At 38.7% G+C, this 13,220-nt stretch overlaps 1 protein-coding gene across 4 annotated transcripts in view; it reads left to right on the plus strand.

Moving 5' to 3' along the window:
* Positions 1-13,220, plus strand: part of NPAS3 (neuronal PAS domain protein 3) — an 856,869-nt gene that overhangs the window by 412,122 nt on the left and 431,527 nt on the right. For 2 of the 4 annotated variants that reach the window (XM_043555965.1, XM_043555963.1), the window contains one exon: positions 1,059-1,135. In XM_043555965.1, coding sequence (XP_043411900.1) covers positions 1,059-1,135 — 77 coding nt within the window. Of the gene's footprint in view, positions 1-1,052; positions 1,136-13,220 lie in introns of all 4 variants that reach the window. The other 2 variants (XM_043555962.1, XM_043555964.1) reach the window with 1 other exon arrangement.

A 13,220-nucleotide genomic window follows, 5' to 3' on the forward strand; every position in this document is an offset into this window, starting at 1 on the left:
AGCAAGAACACTTGAGAAATTGACTTGCTGGAATTAAGGGAAAGATCTAAATATATCCTTGACAAATTATGGTAAAGCAGAATTTTGTGTTTGAGAACTTATTTTAAAAAAGAAGGAGAAGGAGAAAGAGAAAAGAAAAAATACCCGGAACAGATTTGAAAGCAAATCATGACCTCATGCAAAAATATTAGTGAAGGAAAGACCCTTGATCCTGGATCTGAGAAATATCCTGCATTAAGCTCCCCTTTGTTGAGGATTGGTGGGGGCTCCTTGAGTGCAGGTGCCCACGGACAACACACGGTGGGCATTCAGGAAGGGAAGCACCGACGAGAAGTTAGTAGGGGAACCGGAGTATTCAGATAAGAAAACGGTCACTGACCTGGTGAGGCACGCTGGAGGCAAGGGTCCGCCTGGGTTTCGTGTGGGTCCTGTAGGAATAGTTGCATGTGAGTGTTGGCTAAATATGAGATCCAGCCATCCTGAGACATTTAACGCTAGCGCCAACAGTCATTAATCGGAATCTCTTATCCGACATGTTGTGCTTATTAAATTGTAATAAAATTATTGCCCTAGAACGTGAAAAAATTTTCTTGTTTGCTTTTTCCTAGCCTAGACGATACGAAAAGTTTAGGTCTCTGGGGTGATTTCTCAGGGGGTGGGGGAGGCAGTACACGTATGCTTTAAAAATGACAATCCTTACGTTTGAAGAAAAATAGTTTACCCATTTGTTTTAAAGGAATGTTGTAAACGTTCAGGTTTTTGCTCCAGTGTAGGAAAAACAGTCCAAAATGAAAATTTAAAAGAATAAAAGTCTGAATGTAGTTGGTTAGTGTTTGCAGAAATTAATATTCTGAGTTGAAAATTTAGCCTAGTCTCTGCTTTTGCTCAGCAACGCAGAATCGAAATGAACACGAGGCTGGGTTTCTTTCAGATGTTTCGTGTAGTAACTAGATGAGTGATGTAATTAGAAATTAAAAGGTGCGATTCAGAGCTCCAACTTAACTTTTTTTCTTCTTTTTTCTTTTTCTTCTTCTTCTTTGTTTTTTAATAAGTTATAGGTGCACAACGAAGGAGAAGCCCCAGTGCACTGGCCATTGAAGTATTTGAAGCACATTTGGGAAGTCACATTTTGCAGGTAACTAAAAGAGAAAGAAGCTTGCTTATATTTTACTGAGAAAAATCCATGTGTTTAGTCTTGATTTAAAATACATTTTTAGATATCAGCTGTGTATATGACTATTGTTTTATGTTGCAATTATGAAATTCTTATGAATTTATTTTTTTCTTTTTAGAAAGCCATCTCTTGAGAGAATATTAATGAGAAAGGGAGGGCAAGTATTATTTGTGCTGTAATAATTGAGATAAATTGCACTATTCAGTTGATGTGCAATGTATAGTAGCTGGCTGTTCCCAGAATGATTGTGTGTGTGCTGCATTTGTAAGTGGATATATGTGTGTGTCTTTGGAGCTATATATATTGTTTTTGGAAGAGCAAAATTTTGTTGTGACAGTAATGTGACATTTTTATGTGTTGCCAAATTTCAGTTGTTCTTTGCTTGAGTTTGTATTCATAAGCGCTTTCAATCCTCACGTTTGCCTCCCCAAATTATAAGCTTTCTCAGAATGAAATTTTAAGGTACATTTCTAAGTAAAAGGAGACAAATAATAATAACTGATTTGGCCAATGAATTCCATGACAAGTAAATGCGAGGGTTACGAGGACAGAACTACAGTTATTTAGTCCTGGATAAGATGCATCCCAAGCTCAGCATCTCGCTTACTCCAAAACAATTTCCCCTTACGACGTTGCCGTGAGTTCAACACATCCAGGGATAATTGTTTTACAGTGTTTCTGCTACCAGGATAAATGTTGACATAGCCAAAGATTGTTTTTTTTTTAACTATGTAAGATACATTTCTTATATAGGATTAGAAAAGCAGACATGTTTGGGTTATGTAGGCAGCTTATTTGAAAAAACTAGTTATGCTTTTCATTGGATCTAGCATATTGTTTCTGAGAGTATGTACCCAGGAAAACTGTGAGCATCAGATTCTCCCTGGTCAAATCTCAGTGGTTCTGTGAGCTGGCTCATTGGCTGGCAACTTCAGAATCAACTGAGATACTTGTTTGAAGGACACATTCTTACTAAAGCAGAATCTTCAGGGTGAGGCCCAGAAGTTTATGATTTTTAACAGACTTTTGAGATAATTTTGATGTTTCCTTAGGTCTGAGATGTCACAATTTACATTTGCACATTTAAGCCCTGAAAATCCTTACTTGGCTTATTTTTGTTTATTCTGACATTTCTCTGCTAATGTCTGTTAAGTTCCTATATAGCTGATGTTTATTGAAGTACACTTTGGGATTTGTTATTCTATCATGCACACATTTGCAGTTCCTTTGTGGTAGACTGGTTTTAGGGATACAGAGGGGATATTTCTTCCTATGTCTTTAAATTTTTATTTCCTTTTTTCCTGTACATACTTTGTTCAGAATCTCCTTTGTAAGTTTTGTATGAGCCATGCTGTATACGTTGTTAGATTCTGATGTGATTCAGGATGACTTCAGTTTATATTCTGAAGCAATCAGTGCATAAGACTTAGTCACTGAAACAAATGGTCTAAACAGTAGCCCCAGATTATTATCCTCTCAATTCATTCTGAAATTTGAGTCCAAAGTCTTTAAGGAAGGGTGTCTTGGCTGCTGCAAGAATTTAATATAAAATGCAAAACTTAGGAGTTTAATGTAAGCTTAATGGAAATAGGATATATAACGGTTGTCCCAAATGTCAGTTCAACAGTTGGCATCATTGAGAGAATAAGGGTTCTAGAATGAGGCTGCTAAGTTCTTTTGCTCTTAGGATTGGTCACACCCAACTTAGACAACATGCTTTAAGAAAAATATAGACAACTGAGTGTCATTTGGAATAGAATAACCAGACTGGTGCATGAACTAGAAAATCATGTTACATGAGGAGTGGACAGAGAGTTTAGTGAAATTTAGTTTGGAAAAGACATGATTTAAAAGGGATATTAATGTCCTCTCTATTTGAAGATGTCATGTGAAAAAAGTATTAGCTATTCCGTGTGGCTTCAGAGTGCGGGAGAGAGAAATGGATGAAAAAAATCACCTTTATTCAAGAAAACTAAATAGGGCTGTCCACATTTGGAATATGTTCAAAGTCTTTGGCTCCAAGGGGAAGCATAAGTATCCTGGTAGGGAGGCTTTCAAGAAATTCAGGCCCGCAAGCATGGTTGCAGTAGATAATTTTGAAATTGTCATAGAAACTAGAATTTCATATCATTTGATTCTAACACCAGTACTTAAGGAGTGGGAAAAGCTGTATGTATTCTTCTAAATGAAATATTAGAATTGTGGGTAAGAAGGGCTTGGAAAGTCATAGTAACAAGAAAAGCCTTCTCTAAGCTGTCTTAGTTTTCTTCCCTCCTTGCAGGAGACTGTTGAGCCCCTAGACCCTTGTCAGAACCACATTGAACAACATCCCACTGGGTCTGCAAGCATAAGATGGTTTCCATATTTTCCTTCAGGAGGGTTCCTGGTGAAGTCTGGTTGATTCACCAGGAGGGTTGCTGGTGAAGTCTGGTTGATTCACCAGGAGGGTTCCTGGTGAAGTCTGGTTGATTCACCAGGAGGGTTCCTGGTGAAGTCTGGAGACTTCCTGGTGAAGTACTTCATGAGAACAGGGATGAATTCTTTCTTTGCTCTTTCCTCCCCTTCCTTCCCTAGCAAACATCTCATAAAAACCTATGTGGTCAAAAAGGTAGGCATGGGAACTGTGGCATTTGGAAGGTGACATAGAAGTCAGTTCAGAATGCCAGAATGGGGCTCAAAAAATGCCTATGATTTCTCTGCACCAAGTGCCCAGGCTTCCCTGCTGCCTGTGTCCCCAGTGACGTTTCATGGGATGGTGGGCTAAGGACTCCTTTGTGTAGAGAGTTGGGGGTGAGGGATGAACATAGACTCATTAATTTTTGCTTCACCCATCCTGCGGACTGCAGTGTGTGTTTTTGCTATGTATATCCTATTAGCCATTTTTCTCTAAGGAAAATATAAAAATGTTGTGTCCTCTACAGTTTGACTTCTTTCCTGCTGAGATGGGGGAACATTTAACTTAATGGTGTTTTATCAATATAAAATCAACTGCTGCAGTGTTATTTTCCACTTTAATGGTCTACTACTGGTGGGTGGTGGCAAGGCCATCGCCTAGGCTGTGCCCTGTGCGATTCTGGGGTGGCCATTCACATCATTCCCGTGAAAGCTTCCATAATGACTCTGACCAGTACTACGGCCCCAGTGAACCTGTAGCTGTTTCAGGCATGACTTTTAAAGCAGAGGGATCTTCTGCAGGAGAGTTGAGGGTTCAGGTGATGCCAGCCTTGCACATGTAGGACTGTGGAGTGTATGTATTGGGCCTGAGTCAAGTCATTTTAGTTCACTTTGTTCTTCTTTGACTTGTATTAATCAGATGAGGAGCAGAAGGGCAAGGGGTCAAGATTAGGAATTGTGCTTCTTGCACAAGCTAAGAAAAAAAATTCAAGAACTTCAGGTCGTTATGTGGGATCTTTCCTGAATATAGTATATGTGACTAAGCACCCATTTGGTTCCTGCTTTAGAAGCTCTCTTAGGGCGTTGTTATTCCCACTTCATGATTTCCTTAATACCAAGAAATATGAGTGATATTTACTTTTACTTTCCCAATTTAGAGATCAGATAGAATATTCATATGTTCTTATCAGAGTTAATGAAACACAAAATAGTCACAAATATCATCTTCGTACCTCATAAAATTAACTAGTAGAATGACTTTCCCTTAGGTGCAGATTTATGAATGGAGTACTTTAATTATTTGCATGCCCTTAGCAGACGGTTTTAAGTTTTTTTTTCTTTCTGTAAATAATGCTTACATAATTGTTAGTTAAAATTGCAGTATTGTTTTTGCATATTCCGTAGTCATGCTGCTTTACTCACCTCACAGGTGTTAAAACAAAACAATCACATCAAACCTTGTACATGGAAGATTTTAAGGTTCATGTTTGTATTCACTATTAGTACATTATGGTGAACCACAGAGAGAGACATATATGTTATATTACATTGGGCAATACAGATCACTGCTAGCAGCTATTACATACTATAAGTATATATAAGTGAGCGAAAAGTGGTTTTTAGCCCTAACTAGTTGTAGATATTACAGTAAAATTTTGTGAGCTAGATGAATACAATCCTAATAAGTACCCACATGTTTTATTATTGAAGCTGTCTTGGGAGAATAAAAAGAATATTCTTTAAGAAATGCCCTAAGGAGAGAGAATGGTGGAAGCATGATATCTATGTGTCACTTTGCGCTTGGCCGTGTTCCATGAACGCTCCCATATCTGTGTCATTGACCCTGCAATATTTCTGGACATGAAGAAATTTTGCATTGCTCTTAAAACATTCAAGCCCCAAGCTACCAGAGGATCCTGTGGACAGGTCTCCTGAGAGAGACCAAGGGAGAACCATCAAAAACATTGTAGGATTATAACACCTGAGTTTCTCTGACTGCTGGTGGATCAGAAAAGGCTGGGAAGAATGGTTGCATGACTGCCTGTCTTCCCCAGAAAAACTAGGGGAGTGTTTTCGGAAGGCTCATTTATTGGTAGAACAACCTTCTTGTAGAAGAAGGCCATAAATCTGGCCATTACCTTAGCAGAGCAGTTGAATTAAGGTATGTATTTACCTAAAATGGTGGGAAGGAAGGGAACTCAAATGTAGCTATTTTTCTCTTTGAGAGGCAAAGCAGTCATAGATTTATGTGGGTGAGATGGATGGCACCAGATACCTCAATAAAATGTCAGATTTTAATCATGATGGTTTTCTTTCTCTCAACATCTCATCCATAGTATACAGAGTAGAGTCATATCTCAAGTAAAAGAGGAGGCTAGGTTTTTTAAAAAGCTGTTTGGGGGGCGCCTGGGTGGCGCAGTCGGTTAAGCGTCCGACTTCAGCCAGGTCACGATCTCGCGGTCCGTGAGTTCGAGCCCTGCATCAGGCTCTGGGCTGATGGCTCAGAGCCTGGAGCCTGTTTCCGATTCTGTGTCTCCCTCTCTCTCTGCCCCTCCCCCGTTCATGCTCTGTCTCTCTCTGTCCCAAAAATAAATAAACGTTGAAAAAAAAATTAAAAAAAAAAAAGCTGTTTGGGATCAAATTTGGGGGAAAAAATCAAATCGAGATTCACATTGAAATGTCCATGTTTCCATTATTCATCACATTGTGAAGACTGGTTAGGGACGTATCCTGGAGTCCTGTCTAGTTTGTCTGTATACTATTTTGGTCCTGCAGCATTATTATTAGAAGAAAACATCTAAGTTGCCTGCCAGAAATATTTAAAAATTTGTAGCTGGTGTAGTAAGGAAAACAAAATAAACAGTACCTTGTGACATTTTATATCTTTGTTATTATCCAAGTATTCTAGGCACAGTCCTGCTCCCATCTCTAGGCCTGGTTCAGTTGCAGAAGACTAAGAAAACGATTCTTTAGAGATGAGCTGTATAGGCAGAGGAAGCTGTCTAGAACAACGTCGAGGTTGGAAGTAGAGAATGCCAAATGTATTGGTATCAAGAATCTCCTTGAATCTCATTGGGCAAGAGACTATGAAAAGGTTGAGTAGTACGATTCAAACATCTGGACAAAGCGAAGTGAATAATTGCTAAAACAGCTCCAAAGCTGATGCCTGCAAAGATCCACATTATTTTATTTAAGCTTCCGCCTAGCCAAGCCAACATTCATTTTACATTTGATGGCACTGTTTTTAAAACATCTATGAAAGAGAATGATAATGTTCAAGTCTGTTTTCCATTTTATTGATGAATTGGAATTTCACCCTTATTTATTATTTTCTTGAAACTTACAAAAGAAATGATTATCTCTAAGAAGTTGCATGTTCTTACTCCTGGTGGTCCTTGTTGGCAAAGTGACATCCTGCTGGATATCAGTGCTAAAATAAAATACAAGAACTTCAAATAATAGAGGTATTCTTTAGCCGTGATAGAAGAAGGAGAGAAAGGTGAGAGACCCTTTGGTCTCCCTGTGATCCAGAATGGTAAGAAAATGTAAAACTAAATATAGAAAAAGAGAAAGTTAGTGAATATATTTGCATATGCAAATTAGCTTAATTGATACTGCTTGCCTCTACAGGGATTTTTCATTACAAACTGGAGTGCTACATTGTTCAGCTCATATTGAGTAATTTAGTAACTAATGAGACCAGTTTGCACTAATTTGCATATGATAAATGAGCTTAATTGCAGTAAATAACTTGGAGGCATAATTACTTAATTTTCCTGTGTTGCACGGCTTTTAAGTTCACTTGTATGAACAACTCAAGATAATTTTGCATATTTAAATTAGTTGCTTTTAAATTTTCTTGAACAAAAAAAAAAAGGAACACACCTTATCAATTGAGCTGTAAAACAATTGCAAGTAAGGTTTACAGTGTTTTTATTTAAAAAGAAAAGAAAGAGAAGTAGAAATTTCTTAACTCTGTCTCCCTTCCTTACCTCATATAAGGTATCAGCATTGATAGGAAAATGTTTTTAATGTTGGAAGCTAATTCACAGCTTCTATTAGAAACTGACCTGAGTTTAAACTGAAAAACGTAGATGAGTGACTCATAACTTTTGAAAGAGGGTTTATAAAAGAGATGTGTATGTCCTTTATCTAATTTGACAAGTGAATGTTAGAGGAGTCATGTGGGTCTCCTACCGGCAATGTACACGTCCTTGAAGATGCCGGGCCATGATGAAGCAGGCATTGCTCTGCATTTCACATGTATTTGCTGTCTAGATTAATGTTTTATACTTAGGAAATTGGTTTCATTGGAGAATCTCAGTGTGGTTTGCCAAGGATTAGCTCACTGGTCTTCACATTAGCCAAAGAATGTATATTTTATCAAAATCCCCATTCACAAAATTGAAAAACGAAAGCATGTGGAAGTTGATGGCCAAACCATTATTTCACAGTACTGTATTGCCTGAGCATTGCATTTTAAGGCAAAAAGTATGATTTACTCTTCAAAATTAACAAGTCATATAAAATCATATTCATGATTGAGTGTAAGAAAATATTTTATGCTTGTGAAAGTTTAAAACCTGTCCTTAAAAAAAAATCCTTGCTGCCTTAACTCATGTCTGTGTGTGTGTGTGTCTGTGTGTGTGTGCACGCGTGTGTGGTATGTATTACACCACACACACATATGTATACACATATGAAACATACATATGAAACATTAAGGCTCTTGATTTGCCATACTTTGGAAAACTAGGTCATGAAACTTTGTTCTAAAAAGGTCAAATCCTGGGGCGCCTGGGTGGCTCAGTCGGTTAAGCGTCTGACTTCGGCTCAGGTCATGATCTCATGGTCCGTGAGTTCGAGCCCTGAGTCGAACTCTGATGGCTCAGAGCCTGGAGCCTGCTTCGGATTCTGTGTCTCCCTCTCTCTGACCCTCCCCTGTTCATGCTCTGTCTCTCCCTGTCTTAAAAATAAAAACGTTAAAAAAATTTTTTTAAATAAAAAATAAATAAAAAGGTCAAATCCCATTAAATGTAGTATAAGTTTCCCATATCCTTCAGAGGTGGGCCAGAACAAGTGGTAATAGTAGAATATTCTAAGTGTAAAATTTCAATCTTTCCTATAATAAATGCTCAAGAAATAACTGTTGAGTAAATGAAAGAAAAAAAAAGTTATTAGCAAAATCAGAGTTAACCCCAGAGTTAGGGCTTCATCTCACCTCTCTGTTTCCAGGTCGGTTTGTATCCATTTCCTCTAGATGCGGGACAGAGTATGGAAGATTCTTTTATTGCATGGATTTGGGCATCCAGCTAACTTGAGTTCACATCCCAATTTCATCACTTAGTAATTGTGTACACCTAGAACCGTCTCTTGCCCTCTCTATGCCTCAATTTCCTCACCTTGAAAATGGAGAAAATCATAAATAGTAGCCAACGGCAGGCATGTTGTGAGGATTGAATGAGATAGTACAGTTAAAAGTGCTTAATCCAGAAACCTGATATATAGAATGTGTTGAAGTGTCTGCTAATATTTGTCTGTATGTTGGGTAGTCCAGGATCATGCCCAAGACTTTGAGGAGAAATGTTAATACTTATCAGTATCATTACGAATACAGGAATACAGGAGCATTATTAATATAATCCTCTCAGGTTAAAAGCAAGTATTTTTATTGAACACAATGTCAATTATCTGTTTACATAAATGGTGTTTATATTTGGTAGTGTAAGCTAGTTAACGGTAAAAATTCTAAATTTGGTAGTAAGAATATATTTTCACCTTGAGAATGAAAATCATTCTCTGAACAACCAAAGGAGTTGTCAGAATAATCTCATTAGCAACCTAGAAGGAGCTAGAAAAAGTAGAGTTTATAAAGAGACTCCAGAATCAACATTTCCTTTAGGCCAAAATGGGATATGCCATTATTCTTCTCATCATACTGCACAGTCACCTTGATTTGCTTGGAAAAGTGGAAATAAGCCAGTTGCAAGTCCCGAAAAACCAGAAGGTAAAAGCAATCATCCTCCGTTGCTACCAAATTGTGTGGCGGAGACTTTGAAGTGCACATATGATTCCCCTCATACATGTTGCACAAAATCTATTACCTGTAATGCCAGAATGGGCATCTTTCCACATCAAGAGCCGAAGGAAGAACTTCGCGGGAGTTTTATGATGGCACACGTACCTATAAGACAGGTACATACATATACCTTCAGGTTTTCAGATACCTTGCTAACTTTGATTTGCAAAATAGACAAAGGGCATCGTTCCCTGAGAAGTAGTATGAGAGGTTGTGGGGAAGGGGAGAGGTTTGAGGTAACTTACTGAGGAGGGAAGATGTGGGTTTTTGCTACATGACTAGAACTAGTGCTAACAGTGAGGGATTTCTGATCACAAAATTACCTGAGGGGGGCCACGTAAATGAGACAATGAGTCTCAATACTAATTCTAGGCTTCAGTAAATATTTATGGGGTGTCTTATTTGCATCAGAGAGTGGAGAAAATGCTGAGATACAAATATGAGTCATGGTTTTGTCTCCCAGCATTCCCAGCAAAAGTTGAGAAGACTAAGAACAGACCAACACAGTTTGGTACAATGTAGACTAGAGGCTTTTGAATCAGTTATACCTGGGTTTGGATTCAAACCCCCGATCTTGATTGTGTAGATCTGGGCAATTTATTTACACTCTCGAAGCCTCATTTTTCTCACCCCCAAATGAAGACGGCAGTGATTTTTACCTCCCAGACTGCTGTAAGAATTAGATGAGATACTATACACAGCACCTGGTGCATGATGACTACTTAACAGAAGTTGGCCCAGTTGGGCTTCATCCTGAAGCAACAGGTGGGAATCTGATTCTCCAGCTTGGAGCTGGTCAACCAGCACTTCTTGGGCCTACAAACTTACTGTTACATGGTTCGCCACCCTCACTCACCACACACATCCACTTTTAAGTCTGATGTTCATGTGGGTCTCTGTGGGAGTCTTTGAGGGTCCTGGCCTCGCTAGAATATAGGAGTTCAGTAGCATGGTCATGTATGTTCGAGGTCAGGGAGGAAGAAAAAGAGCAGCAATGTTGTGGTTGCACAGCTTTTGCTCAGTGTGTGCTGACAGGAAGATTGTGTCGAAGGTATGGAAACATATCTTTCTTTCTGGGCTCTACAGGTTGCTGGGTTATTTGGAGATTAAAGTGGAGCAAAAGGATAATTGTACTTCCAATTTTCAAAGTGGACAGAGGTCTTAGCATATCTTAGGGTTATGTGTCAAATATCAATATGAATAATTTCCCGATGCATGTAGACACCTACAAATCTGGGTCATATTACAGTGCCCTTTTAGGCTTTAGAGTAGGCCTTGGTGGTAGTAAACATTATATTCTTGTTACCAGCATCAGCTGTGGATGACAGGAGACAGTGATACCAGCTGACTATCATTGACCATGGAACCAAATCACAGTCAATATCGCCAGACTTGCTTTCTCAGCTGACTATCCAGAATTTCACAAGCGTTTTGGACCCTATGAGCTTTTGGGTTTGAGGAAAGCTTTGCAGGGGTGGATTGGGGAGCAGTTATATGCTTTGTTGCCCAAACTAAGCTGATTGCAGACACTTGTGAGCATCCGGGAACACTGGGCTTCTACAAAACACTTGGGGAAAGTCTGGCTCAGAAGAATTGAATCAAAATTGGTTTAAGATATTAAAAAATTCTCTAAATACAATAAGAGCTAAATGGAACACATAATTGAACAATTATTATACGATAATGTCACATCTGCAGTCTACTTCACTAGCCTTTTGAAGACCGAGAGTTTATTACAGAAGAATCTTCCATAAGTAGTTGTGCCACTTTGTGCGTGTATCTGTGCACACGTATGTGATCAAATACCTCTAACATGCAAAATTCCAGAAAAAAAATGAAAAAAATGTTGAAAAGTCAAAAAATACAGCTGCGAAAAATGAAAGTAAATAAAATATTGTCTCACTATCAAAGGTTATTTTTCCCTTTGTACATTTGACTTTCTGTAAATCGAGCGAGGTGGCACTGTGATCCTTGTCCTTTGAAAACAGTTATGGGAAAAACAGCTGATTTCAAGAGAGAGATTACACAGCACATCGTGGCTGATACACGTTGGCAAGTGGTTTTCTTCTTCTGAGCCAGACTTGGGCAATACTATATCTATTAAAAGACCACAGTAATGGATATCTGTAGGGACTAGTAAGAGGAAGGCTCTATAGGGCGCCTGCTAGAGGGTCCAGGGGTTACTACTAGGCTCCATTCTGGCTCTACCACAGGCAGGCACACACCTGTGGGCCAGCCCTGGAGCTGCCTCAGATGTTCCAGGTTACGGAGGCTCCTGCTCTTTGTGTTAGGTCCGCTAGTGCCTTGTGAATGTCACTTCCCAGACACTTGCTGATGGAGGGCCTGATGATTGAGGATTGCAAGGTAAGAGATCCATGACGCAGTGTTATTTTGTGAGAGCAGAATAGAATCCTGTGGAAGAGAAGAAAAAGCCATACGGTGTTGTTTTGCCTCTGTTGGGAAAAAGAAGCATTTGGGTGAATTAGTGAAATTATTATAAGTATTTCTTACACTGGGTGAATAAAATGTGTATGGTTAGAATTACCCTCACAGAAGAGCCTAGTCAAATTCCCATGAGGCTAGATAGCTGCTGCAGGAATTGGCAGGTCAGAGGAGCTGTTTGCCTGATTTCTAAAGATATAAAAAATGCAGGTGACCCTTCAGGGCACCAGAAAAATACCCTCTGAGATAATCCACTCTCATACTTCCGTTTAGGGCGATACCATGTTTTAGTAAATTTAGTCTGGTATGGAGATTACACCAAGGGTAGAATTGACCTAAAGAAACAGAAATTTCTTTTTTTCTGAGTGGGAAGTCTGTGAGTTCTACATAAATACAAAGGCAAATGATAATATCAGTGACTATTTTAATTGCATCTTTAATCCGTAAGGATAGTTCAATGACATTTTAAATTATACTTTTAGAATTGTAGTCACATAGGAGATAAAACTCAGTAACTATTTAATAATGCATAGTAAGATCAACTGTATCCTCTCTTGAGATCACATTTAGGTGGACTGAATGTAAAAGCCCAATCCAGAATTTAGACAGCATTTAATCTTCTGGAAGACATTCTTGGGTCTTTCTAAATATAAAGTACCCAGGCCTGGTCCTTTGAGTTGGTACCAGTTATCTTGGCTGAATGATGAGTTTCCCTGGATTCACAGTTAAGCTCTATTATTTTCTTTTTAGAAGGAATCGGATTGTTACAGATCAAACTACTGGAAGGTTACTAAACAGCATGTGCCAGACTGGTAACTAACTGATAATCATCTAACCTGGCTTTCTTTGAAGACTACGATGTAGTTATATTGGGGGAAAACTTGAGACTGAAATAAATCAGTCCCCTCTCAGGACGTGTCATGCACTGAAATTGGTGGGATACCTCCCTTGCCACTGTTTATTTCAGTCTTCACTGTAGAACATCTGAAGGATTTCATTTAAATAAGAATGGGAACTTTGTATGAAAAACGTCTGATTCTGCTAAGAACATTGGAAAGTAAAGTAACTTGTGGATTCTCTAAAATTGAACGGTTAAAATTGGATCCGAGCACAGAGTAATTTGGATGGATG

Source organism: Prionailurus bengalensis, chromosome B3 (assembly GCF_016509475.1).
Source record: "Prionailurus bengalensis isolate Pbe53 chromosome B3, Fcat_Pben_1.1_paternal_pri, whole genome shotgun sequence".
NCBI classification, from domain to species: domain Eukaryota; kingdom Metazoa; phylum Chordata; class Mammalia; order Carnivora; family Felidae; genus Prionailurus; species Prionailurus bengalensis.